Source organism: Chrysoperla carnea, chromosome 4, assembly GCF_905475395.1.
Source record: "Chrysoperla carnea chromosome 4, inChrCarn1.1, whole genome shotgun sequence".
NCBI lineage: Eukaryota > Metazoa > Arthropoda > Insecta > Neuroptera > Chrysopidae > Chrysoperla > Chrysoperla carnea.
The window spans coordinates 73037588-73057221 of NC_058340.1; the positions used below are offsets into that span (position 1 = coordinate 73037588).

The window sequence follows — 19634 nt, forward strand, 5'->3', positions numbered from 1 at the left end:
GCTGTTTATTTTTTATTAAGTACCATTTTTTATACTAAAACTTTTTTTCTATCTCTGACGGTTTAGATGGGTTCCACGGACTCAAGATCCAATTAACCTATTTTGCTTGTTTACGAATTCACACACTTTTTGCTTCTTGACCTCGCTTTAAAAATTTTAACATTATATTTCTTTTCGTTTTAGAGTCATCGTGATGACGAACGGATCGATAGATATTCAGGCGAACAACCGAAACTGGAAAGTAAAACATGGTATGCCATTAACCAATTGATTGAGTGGAAACATTTTATGTACCACCAGGTACTAACCTCGAATATTATTATTAAATTGTAGAAAAATTGTAGAATTCTTTAAACTCATCATAACACAAAGTGAACTTCTTCTATTCTACCTACAGTGAATGAATATTGTATGTTAGTAATGGTTGGAGGTAAGTCGTACGTTGTCAGTACGTACGTCTTAAAGAGTTCACCTTCCTGGTTCTCATACTCTTACATCCGTGACACAACACACTATATATAAAGAGTGTATGTGTGGTAAAGTGAAGAAGAACTTTCACGGTTAGTTCGTTTCTATTTCAAGTGAATTATGTTTTTTTGAGGAATAAAAAGCTCTTTTTTGGTTTTTAAAGTATTCCTATTCCTTAACTCATATCGTATACTTTATCTACCTGTATGAGTAGTTATATATTACCTGTCTATATAGAAAGATAGTGTATTCGTCTCGAAAATTAAAATAAAATTTATAGAACATTGCGGAGGTGATACTTTTGGTGTTTCGCCTGTCTTCATCTTGCCTTATCCATATTCGCTAAAACTGCTTTTGTACCCGAGCCAAAGACAACACCAGACACCTAGATGAGTACAGAAGAGCTTTTTTTGCACATTCACGTGATTACTCGTGTAGTTCAGTTGCTTTTGAAACTTTTAAGAAACGTTTTTTTCAACGACAAAATAATCATTAACATAGAGTTATCGCCGCAGCTGTTTCGATGCCATGGCAAGGAAGTACTTGCGAAATAAGATCAACGGCAGTGAGTGTTTAACCTCGGCTAACTTTGGCGAGAAAACTTGGAGAGGATACTTCTCGAAAGCATATAAAGAGGGTAGGAGAGACTTCGACCCCAATAGATTTACTAAATACGAGACTTTGCGCCCATTAGATTTACAGTAAAATGCTTAGAGCAACTGGAAAAGGGAAGAGAGTTTTGAGAGAATGGAGATTTTCTGATCTCTCTTTCAATATTATTCTGGAAATATTTGTCTTAGTCAAAATGGAGTAGGCTTAATATGTAGGTTAAAGATATTTACGGGTTTAGTTGCAAATTGTTGACAGTATGAGAACTATAGTCTACCTAACCAGAAATTTATTGGCATGCCCTGTGAGGGTCATATTTACTCGATCTTGTAATATACTTGTCGGTAGCTCCATTCTGTATTAAAATGGTGAGTACAAGGTATCTATCATCATTTCTCTAAAGGGAACGAACATACATAGAAAAGTGAACTTGTATGGCGAAGAAAAAGGAAGATATTCTTGCCTTTTTGCATTTAAATGTGTTGTTTCTTTCTACCTTCTCAAAAAGATGCCGTAACAGAACTCAGATGAGATGTTCTTATATCTCGAAGTTGTTTTAAATGGCATTAAAAGCTCAAAAAATACGTATTTAAAGATATTGGATTCACAACTCTCCTAATTAGGATCTATAACCATTTGTGACTGGCATCTGTCAAATCACAAATCTGATCCCATTTTGGTTGACGGCAGCGTTTTCAGTGTGTCAAAATTACTCTGAAACTGTTTTTATCCTAATCGAAAGCAAAAATTTTGTTGCTGTTTTCTTAAGGTATCCTTTAGAAAAAATGAAAAATTCAAAAAAATTTGTTTCATCATTATCAAGTTTATTTTGACCTAAAAAGGCACAAAAATGCTTATTTCAATGTAGGCGATAAGAGTTTCGAAATATTCAGTCAGTAATCGTTGAATTCGCCTTGAAATTTATCCAAAATTTAGTTTGGAATACCCGTTTCCTTTGAAAATAATGTACCAATGAAACTAGTAGTAGTATCATTCGCGTGTCCTTTTTAATTTTTAAACTCATTTTAAAATGCTTACAAAATAATAACCTAAAACCGAACCCTTTAACTCTCGAAAATAATAATGCTTCGATGTTAAACCGAACTACATAGTTCTTTATTTCATCATTTCAAAGTAAAAATATCTTTCACAGTTTTATCCACACAGACAATACTTTCTAACTTTTTACCCGGTTATTAAATCAAATTTTCAAATGTTTCGTTTCTTCTAACAACAAAAAGATGACATTCGAACTGGAGAGACGGACAGACGTAGACAACGGGGACAGTCTGTGAACGGGCGAATATCATATCACATTGTATATGTATGAGAACAGAACATAGATAGCAAAGAAAGAAAAGAAGTCTTCTTTCTAAGTCAGTACGATAAGTTGTAACGATAAATTTATTATCCAGGGTAATGTTATTATGAAAACATTTTCAAGTACTGTTGTTTGGTAAGAATATTGTGTATGTTTTAGGAAAATAGAATGAAAAATATGAAAAATTGTTGTTTCACTTACTTATAAATTTTCACCAGAATACCGGGTTTTCAATATCAAAGTTCACACCTGCATTATTATTATTATTCCTTCGATGTTACGGTAAAATTACAAATCATTATTACGTAAAAATTTAAAAAAGTCAGTTTTTTTTTAAAATTTTACCGAATGGCATGGTGGGCGGGTAGAGTCAAAAAGCGATTAAACAAAACTAATTTTTGATGTAATATGATTTTGAACACTGGGTGGGGGAAATGGAATTTTTTCATACTTAGGGTTGAATTTCTGGCCTCTAACTTCGGAAAAGTATATTCATATTTGTGATAGGGTCACCCAAATCACTTAAAAGACATAAAACTATGTGTGACAGCAGTGGAATTGTCTCCGAACCGAGTAGCGAAAAGAAAACCATCGCTAAAATAGCGAAACAGCAAGCAACGTCATAATAATTCAGGCTTAGGTAATTGTTCATATCGCATGAATATCACTTGATTACAAAATAATTTAAGGAAACAAAGCTTAAAGAATTTTATCATATTCATAGACATTTTCTTTTTTTATTACCTTCATCTTTACTTTTCTCAACGTCAATTCTTTTTGTCTGAGTTACAGAAATTCCGATAGAAAGTAGCAGCTCTCTGACGGATTTTCAATGTCTCTGTTTTTAATCCCTTTACAATTTAATTTGCATTGTTTTTGTCTCGTCTCATATATTATGGCTAGAATAATGCGAAAAATCGTGAAATACCCGGCTCATAAATTGATTGCGTATAGTAGAGAAGCATAAAACAATATTCCGTTCAAAAGTATTTTCGTTTCTGCATCTGATATACATTTACATTTTTTTCTATATATTTCTGGAGAATATATAGAAAAGCAACAACGAAAAAGCGGGGAAAATGAAACTCTTACATCTTTTACTCTCTTAAGATAATAATGTAATATTTTTTTAATTGATTTATGTGCTAATAATTTAAATGATTTATATTTTTTTTTTTCTGTATGTTTTTTTTTTCTTTCGAAAGGGCGTTATTTAATTTGCTTTTGTTTTTCATTTTCTCTCTCAAAAAATGAATAACTAGACTTTATTTGAGTGGTTTATCTTTTACGATAAAAGTGTTTTGCATATAAATTTCAATTTTAGGAACGAAACAATGGGCTAACACACTAAGTGGCAATTCAATTACAGGGAATATTTGAAATCATATTTCAGATTTACGTTTGAATTCAGGAACACAAAAAAAATATTCTACAATATCTCTGGAATGACGATAGATATGGGTTCCAGAGAGCAGATTAAAACAACATTATTTCAAATCACACCGTGTTTTACTTCTTCAAAAATTGATCCTTCTTTCAAAAAACTGTATTTTTAAATTTTCATAATTGTTCCTTTCTTTTAATTGGGAGAATCTGTTTAGTAACTTGCAATTATTCTTTAAAAACCAGCGGCGAAAACTGGTTACTGATGAGGCCAGTCGAATTCACATTTAACAATATGTTCCTAAAAAATGACTTTCTTTTATTTAGGGTGTCTAATCTCATTGATTGTTAAAATCTAATCAAAAAAATTCAACAAAAGCTATCAAATTTCTTTGATATTATCGGAAGGATTGTCTACACAGATTTGATAAAGGTTTTGAATATTACATTGAAAATATCACATACTACGATTAGAGAAAAAAAAAACCTTTTTCCGATGCAATACCTCGATAGTTATATACTTATTTTATTGAATATACGTGACATTATTAATGTCCATATATAATTCAATAAATTCGATTTTTTATTAATAAAAAAAGGGAGCGAAATGGTGGAGCAACGAACTTTATCAGTTTTTTTCGATAATTGAATTAAAAAATAACCATTTACTTTATTTGGTTGTCACTGACTTAATGTCGTTTAGTCTGAATGTTTAACCAAATTCTTATGTATTGAAATTTATTGACTTGAAATACATTCTAGAAAGATTCTGGAATAATTTTCTAAATATCGAAATTTTAGTTGCATTATTTAGCTTTCGATATTTCGAAAACCAAGGTAGATATCGAAAAATTTTATTCTTTGTTTTCGTCTACATTCATGAAGTTATAACAAAATTCATCATCAAAATGAAAATAAGGTACAAGTAATTTCAACCCTAAATCTAAAATTGCCTTGGTGCTCGAACTACCTTAAATTCAAGCAATGTCGTTGTCCATAATAATTTTGGTACATATTTGTAAGATGGTAGGCTGGTTTTTGACAGTTCAAGGTTCAATATAATTGTTTTTAAGCCCTAAAAATATTTTATGCCTTTTATTTACATATTTTATATATTTAACATTAAATTTTATGAAGAGATTGGATTCATACAATAAACATTGTCTGCGGTTTTCAATTCAAATATTAAATCTTAAATGTAAACATTTAAAATGTTATGTTTACATTCATATCCATACCTACGATGTAAGCATATTCAATTAAAATCATTATATATGTATGTTGTTTTCACAATATTATATTAATACTAGCATGATTCCATCCGCTTCGCTGGATTTGGAAGTAAAGATTGATAAAGACCACCGTATTATAGCCTCCACCTCCCTTGCTTTCACTTATCCCCTTTTTATAACGCTCGAAATAATCGTAGGGATTGTTTTACACAGGTAATATATATGTACGGTTTTGTGGCAGACAAAATATGTAATTCTACTAGTTTTGGGCCATACTTTTCGAATTTGTGGTTAAATTAAACCTATCTGTAGTACTTTTCAAGATAGTGGAGTCGTGGTGCGGTTATTTCGCACAAAGGTGAACAGTAGCGAAAAAATACAAACATTGATGGAAAGTATGACTCAAAATAAGTGGTTTTCAAAAAAAATTTCATTCAAATTGGATAAAACTTCGGTGTGTTATGACAAAAATCAAATTTTTTAAACTTTATTACGTCATCAATCAAAAAAATTGAATTTTGCTCTATCACACCTAAATTATATCCAATTTTGGCAGAAAAATATGTAATTCTACTAATATTTATGCCATGCTTTTCAAATTTGTGGTTAAATTTAACCTATCTGTAGTACTTTTCAAGATAGTGGAGTCGTGGTGCGGTTACTTCGCACAAAGGTGAATAGTAGGGAAAAAATAACATTGATGGAAAGTGTGACCTAAAATTAGTGGGTTTCTAAAAAAATTTCGTTCAAATTGGATAAAATTTGGGTGTGTTATGACAAAAATTAATTTTTTTAACTTACTGGCGTCATCAAGGGACGGATTGTGGGACGGAGAATGCGTTCGAACATTTGACTGTTAGATTTTACGTAAATATGAATAAATAGCTTTTGAAATTTAGTAAAGTACTACAATTTAAACTAGAATTAATTATTACTACAATTAATGACTACATTTTCTTGATTAGAATTGAATCTGATTAAACATTAACAACATAATTCTTGTATTTTAAGTACAAGTTATATACCAAATACAAAAGACATTTCATTTTCATTGTTATAGATATATACGTTTGTGCTATATACATTGTTGTGTTTCTAGGTTTTAATATGAACAATAATATTACAAAATAAACTCAACTAAGAGTACTGAAATCTTAAGTTTTGTGGGTGCTATACTGTGACATTTATGTTTCTATATTTTGTTTCATGTACGTTTCATGAAAGTGTGAAAAGCATTGCTTTTAATATGTATAATACTATAAGCATGTGATATTTAAATTCTATTGAATTATGAAGAAGAGATTTAGACTTTTAGTAATGTATATTGAATATATGAATGATTATGTAGTTGAAGAAGGGTCGCTAATTAGAGATAAAACAAGCTTGACCCGTGCAAAATTTGATACTTGTAAAATACACTTTCTATTTACTTATAGGCAATTTTACTACAGATAAGATGTACAAGTTACATAACGAACAAAATTAAATCTTAATGATTTATTTAGCCTGATTTTTCCCAAGCAGCACATTTTTAGACCGTGAGCTCGTATATTATATTACTTAAGACACTTTAAGAGTGGATGCATAAAGTTTTGAGGGGAAAATCTTGAGGATTTTGATTTTGTTTCTTTGTCTACAGGGCCGTTACCGCACTAACAAAAACACCCAAATCTAGTTCATTATTGAAATAAAATTTATGAGATGTCGATTGAATTTGTTCAAAGATATCACACTGTGGAAATGATTTTTGTCCTTATTTTAAAAGTTACTTGTATAATTGATAAACTGATCCCATTTTTGTTCCTATCGTAAATCGAAAATTTTCCTCGAATTTCCACAATTTTCATAACCTCTTCGAAAAACTCGAGAAAATCATAAAAAAATTTTGATCCAAAAACTAGAAGAATCTTGTTCATTAAACGATTCGATGAGTATTTTTTGAGATATTGTCTAAAATCGTAAACGAAAAGCTTTTTGTTTCAAAAGATTCTGGAGATCATACAATTGTTAATTGAGGTGGATTTTATGATTTTTGGATACTTTAAATAATATATAAGGAAGAAAATCTGCTTTTTGTGGAAGAACAACAAGATTCCTGGTTATCAATTGAAGAAATATTTCCGATAATGGAAATAAATTATATATATTTTTGGTAAAATGTACCTCTCTTTTTCTTTTCATTTTGGTATGCAAAACTTACTCCGTGGGTTATTACATACTCTAGTTATAATACATATAAGATATTTCCCTTAGCTGTAGCAAAATTTGACCCTTAAGTATCCTAGAAATTCTCGTCGGTACATAGACGCTATCTTGAAATAATAGCTCAATGATCACAGTATTTTGACTATGCTCTAATCTTCATCGACGTGTCATTGCTACATTTTCCCACGGATGTTATCTCGAAGGAACATTTCAATGATTGTCCAATTCAATAAATTAAATTTAGTTTTGTTTCAACTTCATAGAATAAAGTTTAAGAATTATACATAGAATGACTATTACTTCAAACAGAGAATCGTCGAGTTTACAGACATAGTTTATTATTATGAAAATATCATGACAGTTATAGTGTTGACACACAAAATATACAAATATTACACACAATGGCGATGACAAAAAGAAAAGACAATGTACATTTTGAGAAACAAAAGTAAAAGATGAATATGACAGACAACATCGTATACATAAACGGGGAATATGGATGGACGGATAGACATTAGACATGGATGTAGACGTAGCAGACATTTACGAAAACATAAATATTATGGATGAAAAGAGGATGGACAACACTTTATCATATCAAACAGAAAGTCAGCCAAGTTTTGGTAAAATTTATGAATGATATTTTATATAGTTGTTTGGTATGACTTTTTAACTTTCCTGACCGAAAATTATCGCATTCACCACCAAAAATGAGAATGTACTTCCTTTTTGAGCAGTATTTTATCCAAAAAATGACTCAGAAGTTTCACTAGTGTCGTCATATATGGGTATCGCCATAGAGATTACCTATAAAACTTTGTTTTTTAAAAGGAGGTTTTTACCTCAATCTATAAGCGCTAGTTAACCCATAAGCGCTTGAAACGCTTACAGTTTTGTACCATGGCAATAGTAAAAAAAAATGTACAAATAGTTGAAAGGAATCTCAACCGTTAATGTGGATGGCTATGTGTATAATAGAAAAAGTTTCAGGAAGATATTGATGTGAGTACTAAAGGCCAAATCCATTATGGTTAGTCGAGTTTAAGTGTGAGTAATTTCTGAAATGAAATGCCTGTTTTAATTCATGATTTTCAACAACAATGACTGACTTCTTCTTCGGTAATGTCTAAAGTTACACGGAAACTTCATATTTTGTTATTACTTTTATTTCCGAATAAATTATAATTATGTACAGCAACAATTTAGGGGAACGTAGGGAGTAGTCTTAGATGGCCTTTCTTTGAAACAGCAGTTTTCTCGAATCTAATGATGCCGATGTATGAGCATTATAACAATGTTTGATTTAAAGACTGCAAATTTTTTGTAGGTAGACTTTTACTCAAAAAATATGTGGTTTAAGAGTCAGCTTAGGTAGCCAAACAAATTTTTCAGAAAAATATCATTGAAAATTGATATAATATACATTGCTCATATGAAGAAATCTTTTTGGATTTCAGCTCCAATTTTACATGCAATAGAATGACAAAATACAAATTTTTCCAAGATAATTGTTGCTATACTCTTATTGCAAATATTCGAACATACAACCTTCCAATTTGGAAGCATGTTGAGTTTGACTGGCTCCAACTAGCTGGTTTTTAAACAGTGGTTTAGCTGATTTCTAAAGACCGTCCGATGAAATAAAAAATAGTATTAAATAATTTCTATATATAAATAATATTTTTTTAAATATATATTTTATAATAAGGCCCATATAACCATTTTAACTGTCAAAAATTACCACTTTTAATAAAAAAAAAAAAAATCATAAAAAATATAAAGTAAAATAAAAAAAAACTAAAAACTGTGTGACATTTTCACCTCAAAATGAGACAGTATTTACCACAACTCGCATAATATAAATGTTAAAAAAAAAACAACTTCATTCTATTTTTTAAACCATTTTTTATTATCCTTCTTCATTTTACTGGTGTGTAGTAGGTACAGAGTGCGGTTGTATAAATGTATGCATAGTGACATAATTTATGGCTAATGTAGAAGAATATTATTAAATTTAAAATAATAATAAAAATAAAAAACAAAAAGAAAAACCAGGAAATTTTTTTTGTTCTAGTGTGTATGTACACTCTTGTCTATGAAAACTGTACTGCCCTAAAATGAGGAAAAATCAACAAGTCTTGGACATCATAGCATGAATTAACTCTTATTAAGTCTTATATATAAAAATTTAGCATGGATTGACTTGAAATATTCACAGGTCGTTACATTTATACCCAAAAATGCTTATATATAATTTGTATCCCAAAATTCACCTGGAATTTATTTAAAAATGACTGAGAAAAAGGATAAAAATGTAATATAATTATCAAATACTTTCGTTTAGTATTCATAGGTGACTCTCAATGCCATTCCGTGAGTATTAATGCCATTCCTTTAATTTCGTTTAGTATTCATAGGTGGCATGTGTTGTATTAGCTTTGATAATAGTTTCGTTAAATAATCATAGATATCGTCATAGTAATACAAAGAAATCCGTTTTTTCTCTTATGTTTTACAGAAACGCAAATTAAGATATTAACTTAAATATCCTTATTTGCGTTTTTTAAATTTCTGTGGTTGAACGCTTGATTATTTTCATTTACTACCCTAATAATTAATATCAACGAAGCTACACGGAAGCATGGCCATGTTTAGCTGGTAATGTTATTATGAAATATATGTTCCTAAACATTTATGAAGTGTTTCAGGTATAGTGAAATCAGTGTGAACTCCAAGAAATTGTAGGATTGAAGCAAACGAGACTGTCTCAAACCTTACACATCATCAGGAGCCCATGAAAGGCAGGTTCAGAACTTCTTGGTAAATCGGGAGAAAAGCATTAAAACGTCATTCTTACGATTAAGATTATAGTCAGATTCCTTAGGTATAAATAGCGGAAGAATGCAACTTGAGCAAACAAGAGATGCGTATTTTGAGAGACTTTTCGTCGATGAAGCAGAAAGTATAACAACAATAGCAGATATAAAATTTTCGTAATAAAAGGGCCTTCGACAAGTTGCAGTCCTGTTTCAATTGCTTTGCATCATTGGTCGAATGACCTTAAAGTGAGTTGAATAAGCTTAAACACTAAAGTGCGATTTCAACTGTGTAGATTCAAAGGTCATTAAAAATTTTTTTAGAAAAACTAATATTTGCTACAACGACTAAATAAATTAAAGGTATCAATTTCATTGATTTTTGGCTGTTTTATCGAATTTGTTCTAAAACGATATAATTTTTCAGAGCAGGAGTGTATTTTACGAAATTTTTATATTTATGATGAGGTGTAATTAAACTTATTACTATGTAGAATAATATATATATTTTTTGTATAAAGATAATTGACTCGTAAACTTTTTTTTTTCATAACTATGTTTGCTTGTATATTTTGGGCTCTTATTTCTTCGTCTAGCTCTCAAAAAGATAATACAATTGTTAAGGGTAGTATTAGTGGGTATAATAAGACGACTATAATTTTATAAAGGTAGGTTATTATTATATTATTACAGTCAAACAATATAAAAATCTACTTGAAATGAAATAAAATTCTTAATAACATTTAGGTACAAATGTTATTGTTTTCAACCTGAAATTTCGACGATTAATTTTAGTTCCCGTGATAAATTCGCTTTTGTATTGAATAAAACATAAAAAGTGACGTCCGATAAACTTTGTTTCATCGTAACGCCGTCAATTTTTATGCAAATGACTTGAAACTTTTTTCATTTTCAACGTTTTTTATAGTAATTTAAAAAGTGTACGTTAAACTTTTTTCAAAAAACGTCAAATTACTAGGAAAGTATTGACTTTTTGAAATATGTTTCAATGATACTTTTTGCTTAGAATTCATTTCTATAACTATTCTCGCTGTCATTTTCAGCATAAATTTTTCCACCCCCTGGACAAGATCGCACAAACTTTAATTTTTAATTTCTTTAAGTAAGCTTTAAACAATGCAGTCGCACAGTTTTTATAAAGATTCATTGACTTTCCCAGGATTCCAAAATTTTAAGATATTTATAACGGCTTCTGTTAATCATAATTTATTCAACTAGAAATTCATTGATTTTCCATAGAAGAGCCTTAATCACTACGACTTGATATTATTACGATTTTGTACCTAGCAACAAAATCAAGTTATCGTAAAAAACAAAAAACAAAAAGAAAAACAATGCAAAAAGTATTTTTTTCGGAGTAAAATATTTTTTTTTTGGAAAATTTTTAATTAAAATATTATATTAAGTTTTTTAAATAAAAATAATATAAACTTTTGTTTCTTTCTTTTTATTATATTAAAATTTTCATATTTTCGTTTACGATTGTTATTTAGTTGAGAAACACGTTGAAAAGATCGTTCAAAAATTCCTTCGTCTCGGCTTCACATTATGCTTACCCTCAAGATATTCAAAGGGGAGAGCTGTAAGTATGAGACTTTTCGGAAACATTATAGTAAATTTTAATTGCTAAGACATTGATTAAATCGTTTCCTCTTTCACAGAATGTGAAAGGTAGAAGGGAATGGGAAAAAAAGGAAAGACAGCCATGGGCACAACCGACAGAAGTGAAAACTCATAACTTTGGTATAACTGTGTTTTTATGAATTTTATTATATTATGAATTTCATAATTTTAAAATTAAAATTAATAACATACTAGCTAAACTCGGGCTATGTTTTTTGTTGTGTCTGAAAATAACTTTGTCTGAATTAGGGACGTGAATAGTCTACAACGTGGTATGTAGGTCGCTTACGAGGTAACGATGTAAACTATGTTGACTACTTAACTAGAATTTATGCGCCCTACTAAAAATGTATTATAATAAAACCGTTCATCGTTGCTAAAGAACTTTTCACTTGAAGGAAATTATCCGATGCATTAATTTTACTCAATTCATCATAATTTTCCTTGTTATGATACATTTTTTGTTGCTATAAATAAAAAAAAGCTTGTGAATATATAAAATAATAATATTGGTTGTTCGCTTCTTGTTATATTACAATAACAATACAATAGATTCCATTATTTCACTGTCATTTCAACACTAATGGAATATGTCAATCGACCAGCCAGCCAATGTTCTGTTCAACTCTCTGACTTGACCTATGTTATGTTGTCATGTCTATCTAGATATCTGTGTACCTACGTATAATATATTGTACGAGTAGAAGCTATTATTACAAGCCTAGACATTATTATGGAGCTTCAATAATTGTATTTGAGTGAATTTGCTTTGTATACAGAGTTGGTAATCTTTTATTGAGTGAGTAAATTGTTTTTAAATTCATATTAAGTTACTCCAAGCCTAAGTGGCTAAATAGTCTAAGGCAATAGATTTTAACTGTTTGTTTACTTAGGCATAGGTTGCGGGTTCCAGGCAACGGCAGTGTGAGCAATCTATATATATAAAACAAAGTCGGGTTAGTTACACTACATATAACTAAAGAACGGCTGAACCGATTTAGCTGAAAATTGGCAGAGAGGTAGTTTAGAGCAAGGAGAAGGGCATAGGATAGGATATTTTTTATCCCGTTCGACAGCATTCCCGTGGGACTTGATAACTGGGCTGGGTTTCGGTGGTGGTGCCATCTATAGTAAACATATTGAATTAACATTTATTTCAATGGTGGCGCCATCTATGGTAAACTTATTGAACTAACATTTATTTCGGCGGTGGTGCCATCTATGATGAACTTATTGGCCAATCCTTATCCTTAAACAATGGCCAATCCTTAAAAGTTTGTGGTTTAAATCTAGAACATTCATGTTTTTCCCATGGTCAATTATACGTGGCATGTTCACGGGTCGCAAGACCATCTGCGTTGTTTGTTTTTGCGCCTGATAATAAAACAAAAAATGTCGTGTATCACAAGGTACTTAAATGAAGAGCAACCTATGTACTAAAATACAGAAATAATTATGAATGATTAATGTTTTTTTTATTTTTTTTTTGTATTTTTTCCAATTAAAAAAAAAAAACTGCTTATTTATTGCCATTAAGGCGGAACAAAGTTCGCCGGGTCAGCTAGTTAAAATTAAATTAATGGGCTGGTAGAATTGATCACATTGTCATAGATTGGATAAGAACGAAATAACCGAATCCACCCACATCATAAATGTATATTGTACATATAAATGTAATAAAATAAATAAATATTAACAAATAATGATGTGGGTGGCTTCTGTTATAGGCATATATATCAGTGAAATGAAGGTTAATCCCCATTATTATTATTAAGTTCCTCTGATGGTGCAACTATTGCGTCTCTCTAATTAACTTCAGCACAGCTTAACTACATTTGCAATTGAGAAACGAATAAGGACGTGATAACGTTAACATCCTTTTTTCTTCGATTTGTGTTTAAGATTCTTGGTTTTATTTTCCTAAAATAAAAATTTCATGACTATACGATTAAAATTTGGCGGCTCCACATACAAAAAGATGTACAAGCTCATAAGCCTTTATTCCGTAGATTTTCTCTAAGATACCTTAAAATGGTAGACTTTTGCATAAAGTACAAAATTTTGAATTTTTTCAATAAATAAAATATTTTTATATTTTTTGATCAGTTTTGGGGAGTTTTGATTTTTTCTGTAGGCGCTTAGTTTTCGAAATAAAAATTCTTGAAAAATTAAAAATGCAATATTCGAAAAGAAGAAAAATGTATTATTTTTTTCCAACTATAAAGGAATTACGCCCTTATTGTACTTAGCTCCTTAATTGTCTTCATCAAATACTAATTCGATTGGCCATAGAAGTGTTTTTAAAGAATCTTACAAGAGTTTTATGGTGTTTCACTCTTATTTAAGAGTCTTAGGATATTGTAAATATATTAATATTTCGACAAATTTTTCATTTTACGGTCGGAGTTGTCTTTGTAAGCCAGCCTTTTTTCCCCATTCATGAAATTTCAATCCGACTTGGCAAAAACAACATTAGCTCATTTTTCTTGAAAATGATATTTGTTAAAATGAAAATTTTGAAAAAAATTGCGTTCTTTTCTCGTGCATCCGAGGAATAATTAAAGGCCAAATAAAGTTGACATCGGGGTATCATTGTTATGTTATACGAATGTGTGTATGTATTAGATAAAATATGCATCACTAGGGTTTGGATATCGAGGTGATGGAAAGAGAGAGAACATATGTATTGGGAAAAAAGTGTAATACATAATTTAAATTGAATTTATGAGCACCTGTATGATGAATAAAATATTAAAATGCTTTCGATTGATCGAAAATTATCATTATTATTATTTGTTTCAGGAACATGCTATTTTTTGAATGCTCCAAAATTTAGGAAAAGTTTTATGGCTTCAAAAAATCTGATATGTGTTGCAATTACCTTTAACGTAATTGGGTCCGTTTAAAGGTTAGATGAGTCGTTTCTAAAATACCGACTAAATTCATGTATGAATTGTCTCCCAAAATTGTGTAGTCTCTACCGACTCCCTATAACAATCTAAATTCTCCAGATTTCAATAAAAAAAATATTTTTTGATTAATTGTTTCATATTCAGTCAAATTCGACAATTATAAGCAGCTTTTTTTAAAATTACTTGAAGTATATATATTTAACTATTTAATTATGGAAAAACTGAGAACATAAAACATCAAAAATATCGAATAGTATTATAATTTCGTGATATAATTAGATTAATTTCACTATATCCCGACTTTCTGTTTTATTTAACGATTTCGCGAAACTTTGAGGCTACAACCCTACTTTATACACCCTGTAGAATGGTATTTACAACGAATATAAACATCCTATACAGGGTTAATCTGTATAACTGGTACATCACGTGGTTTAAGGAGGCGGAGTTTACATACATAAGGGCTTACCCTTATACAAATATGTTTTAAATAGTAGGAGATTTTTGCATCATTCAAAATTGTAATTGACCATTTTGATAAATTTTAACCTTTATTGATTCGTTTTAACAAGAAATATTTATTGCTTGTTTGCTTTAAAATGAGACAAATAATATATTTGAAAAATATAGTTTTATGTTCCCGGGACCAGGCATATGATAAATGAAATTACATCAAACAGGTAGTGTTGTAAATGTGTTTTTTTGTTGGGCATAAGCAAATGTTATTTTCTTTTAATCGCTTTTCATTAAATATTAATTTTTGAGGAAAAAGAACACTTTTCCAGGAAAAATATTTTACTTGTTGGGATTCTTCAAATACAAAAAAGTTATTATTACAGACAATTTAGTCCTTCACGGTTGAATTTTTTTGTATCGTTTAATAAAAATATATAAATTAAAATAGTAAGTTGAAAAAATTTCTTGTGACGTCGGATATCTAAGAGCTTGTTTATCCCTATATTTTCTTCATCATTTCCGATATAAATGCAAGCGTGTAATATGTCTGATTGCCTGTTTGGATAAAAGTAGTGAGCTTTTTTAAAACGCATACATTATTTCAATGTTCCATGAAATCAATAGACCTGAAAGTATTATTATTTTTGTTACTCATAAAATTATACTTAAAATAAAAATTATACAAGATGAAATACCTTTATTTACAAAAAAGTACGAGTCTAGTTTTTTTCTTCCACTTTTAATGTTTTGATTCAAAAACTTTTGAAACTAGTATTATTATTTTGATATTTTTGCAAAAATCTATTGTGACTAGGTAAACTTTCAAACGTAATAACTTTTCCAGGCAAGAACCAAAAATTTTCTTATATCAGAATTAGTCGACTAGACATAAAGAGTATACATGCAGTCTCAAAGATTAGGTGATCCCGAATATTTATAAGCCATGGCTCCAGGACTAATTGTTATTATTTTTTTTTATTTACAAAAATCTCCTTCTATTGGATATATGTATATCCAATGAAAATACTAAATTAAATTAAATTGACCGCCTTAAAATACTTAATCTACCAATGTACCATATATGTGGATTTACCCTGTATATGTAAAATTAAATTATTATATAATATTGTTATATGTTATTGAAAGTAAACAAGTACACAACAATATATACAACATATCTACTTATTATAAAACATGAATTATATTTTACCTGTTTTCCATTTAATATCCATGTTAAATTTGCTGGCGGCAACGCTGGCGGTGCTGTACAATTTCCACGTAATGTTTCACCAATACTATAACGTTGTTTTTCTAATGTTAACTTTGGTTCACCTTGGGGTAAATCTGCAAAAATAAAATAATACAAGAATAATAATAATACATTTATAATATAGATATTCAAAATATTTTGTATATATATAATACAAATATAATATGAAATATATGTAGGGATTGAAATTCGTAACAGATGTTTGGTTGGGGCCAAGGTTTGATACCAATCGGTTTGGGAACATTTTATTTTATACAATTGTAGTACAAAAAAATATGATAAAGTATAGAGTGTTTATTGAATATTGGGTTTGATATACAAGAATTAAGAATAAATAATTGGACGCGTTTTAAGATTTTTAGAAAACATTTTGAGAATTAAGTTTGATTTAAAAAAAAAAAATAGTTATAATGAAATTTTTTATTTATATTTTGACCTCATGGTGATCGAAAAAACTTCTTTTCCCCATAAGAATCATTTGAAAGTCAATCCAAGTTTATAATTGAACTTGTTGAAATCATCTCGATGTGATCTAGAAATCTTCCACCTTAAGTGTCGTTTAAAAATTAATTCCGGTTCATAATTGGATAGAAATGATAAATAGGTATTGGTTTAATATAAAGCATGGTAATTTTTTAATCATTTTCCGATAACGGACGGAAATAAAAAATATTTAACCCGTCAGCACTCACGTGATGAGCATTTTGCTTACGCTCGATTTAAAACATAAATAACTATAATTTTTCAAATGGTATATTTAGTTGAAATTTTTTTATCTTAAAATAATTTTATGTATCACGTAATCAAACTATTTTTAATAAGTGAACGTGCAAAATATTTTAAGTATGTGCAGAGCGCGTAAGCATATCTCTCATCAAGTGCCTAAAGATTACCGATCGGTTGACGCGAATGTTGACGGGTAAAATTACAAACTTGAACAAAAATCAATGCTGCGAACATTTTTCGATTAGTTTTCCTATATTTTAAGTGAAACAGTACTTATAGAATATTTCAAACAACAACAAATAAGGGTACTTATTCGAATTGGAGCATACGCGAACATTTTATAAGACGTGTGTGAAATTTAGTCAAAAATTTCATTTTGTCAAATATTATCTAAAACTGTTGAAATTTTTTTCTTAAGTCTTTCTAGTTTATTATCAAACATTGCATTTCCAAAGGTAGAAACTGATTGATATTAATCCAGTCCAATTAAATCAAAAATTGATATTTTCCGATTATAATGATAATTTGTTTTATAATGAGTTTAAAGAGTAACTTTATACAGAAGTAGCGTGAAGATCTCATATAAAATGATTTTCTTATAAAAAAAAATGTAATAATAAACAACAGAATATTTTCGTGTTCTTTTTCATTTTTCATACTTGCTTAAAGTAACGAAGAAATGGGAAAATTTTTGTGAAATTACTCATATAATAATATATATATATATCTTCACAATATGATCAAAGTGAAATTGAAGATAAATGAAATTTCTTTTTTTTTTAAAGAAAGTACCCATTTTCTACCCTTAAAAAGAAAGTACAAATATATTTATATGTATTATTACCATTTCATATATAATATACTCTTTTAAATCCAATTTCAAAAAAATAAATAACATTTTTTTGCGACTTACTACCTTTTTGATGGTAAAATTACTACCTACTTTTAGGTATAAAAAAAAAGAGATACTTCAGTGGTAATACGAAGTACTAGTAATATGTATGATATTATTTTTTCAAGAAATAAACTAATACACATTTGGCTAAGAGCTTGTAGCAAGGTCACGAAAAAGTTGATTTTAAAACGTCTGAATATTTCTTTTATTATTGAAATTAGATAAGATTGAAGAAGGTCTGAAACGTGAGAGCAGTTGTATTTAACGCGCAAGCAAACGCTCTCAGACATACTTCAACTCGATCAAAGTTTAATAAAGAATTTTAAAAAGCTTTAAATTAAAAAAATTAAAAAATAAGCCTTTGAAATCGTTTTTGTTGAACTTTTACACTTACAGATCAAATGATAAATTAAAATTTTGGCACTTCTTTTATTTTCGTGGTGACAGCAATGCTTTACTAATTAATTATAAATAAATTATAAACACGATTTATAACACTAAAGAGTAGATAATAATTTCAGTTGTAATATGAAATACAGAGCGTGGGATCATATCAACATTTTTTCCTTAAATTTCCTGACTTGATAGATATTGACCAGCACAAGCTTTGAATTAATTAAACACATTTTTATTTGCTTAAAATCCATTTTATAAATTCCACAAATTAACAGTCTCAAACTTAAATTAAACAAGTGAAAACAAACAATTGACTGAGTTAATTGTTGAAATATCATGCATAGTCAGTGTTGATTTCTTTATCACATTACACATACAAAGATGTGACACATACATAACTGATAATCAAGTATAGTACATATTATAAAATTTCCGCCTAATTGGCGCCCTCACGGATAAACAGTGATGTTTACGAAAAAATGTTTCAAACAAAAGTTGTTTAATTTTTGATAAGGAACATTTTTTATATTTAAATTTTTGTTCTATCTCTAACGGTTTATAAGATGGGTCCTACGGACCCAAGACCCAATTGACCTATGATGCTCATTTACGAACTCGACCTCACTTTTTACGTCCTGAGTACGCTGTAAAAATTTATAAGCTCGATATCTTTTTTCGTTTTTGAGTTATCGTGTCCACAGACGGGCGGGCGGACGGACGGACAACCGGAAATGGACTAATTAGGTGATGTTATGAACACCTATGACAAAATTTTTTTCCTAGCATCATTATTTTTAAGCGTTACAAACTTGGGACTAAACTTAATATATTATGTATATTTCATATATACATGGTATAAATATAAAACACGCTTTGAATTTTACATAATATTTAAAAAAATTTTATTACAGGTTTTTTTTTCAATTTTGGTATCATATCAATTGTTTTGATCCTATCAGTTTTAAACTCAAGTAAAAAGTTTTTAATTTCTTCAATTGACATTTCGAATATAGATAATTCTTGTTTATTTTTTAATAAAAATATTTTTTTGAGTTATAAATTAACGGGGTATGGATTATTGACTTTAATATGGAAATATGAGAGAGATGGTTGTATTTCACTGATGACACAAATATATTGCTGCTTGTTGTTATTTTATGCCTGATAATGACGCTTGTTGAGAATATGACCACAAATTTGTACACTATTATTTTTAAAGTAATTATTTTCTATTTCATTCTCGATTATACGTTTTAAAAATGCCTGTCTCAAGATATTACTTTAGAACGCGTAGTTTAATA

The 19634-nt window shown here is 29.1% G+C and overlaps 1 protein-coding gene across 1 annotated transcript in view; it reads right to left on the reverse strand.

Annotated features, from left to right (window-relative positions):
• The window catches only part of LOC123298992, a 586059-nt gene that overhangs the window by 18060 nt on the left and 548365 nt on the right, over nucleotides 1-19634 (reverse strand). Inside the window, exon 4 of the mRNA XM_044881094.1 lies at nucleotides 16257-16390. Within this exon, the coding sequence (XP_044737029.1) occupies nucleotides 16257-16390 (134 nt within the window). The remainder of the gene's footprint in view (nucleotides 1-16256; nucleotides 16391-19634) is intronic.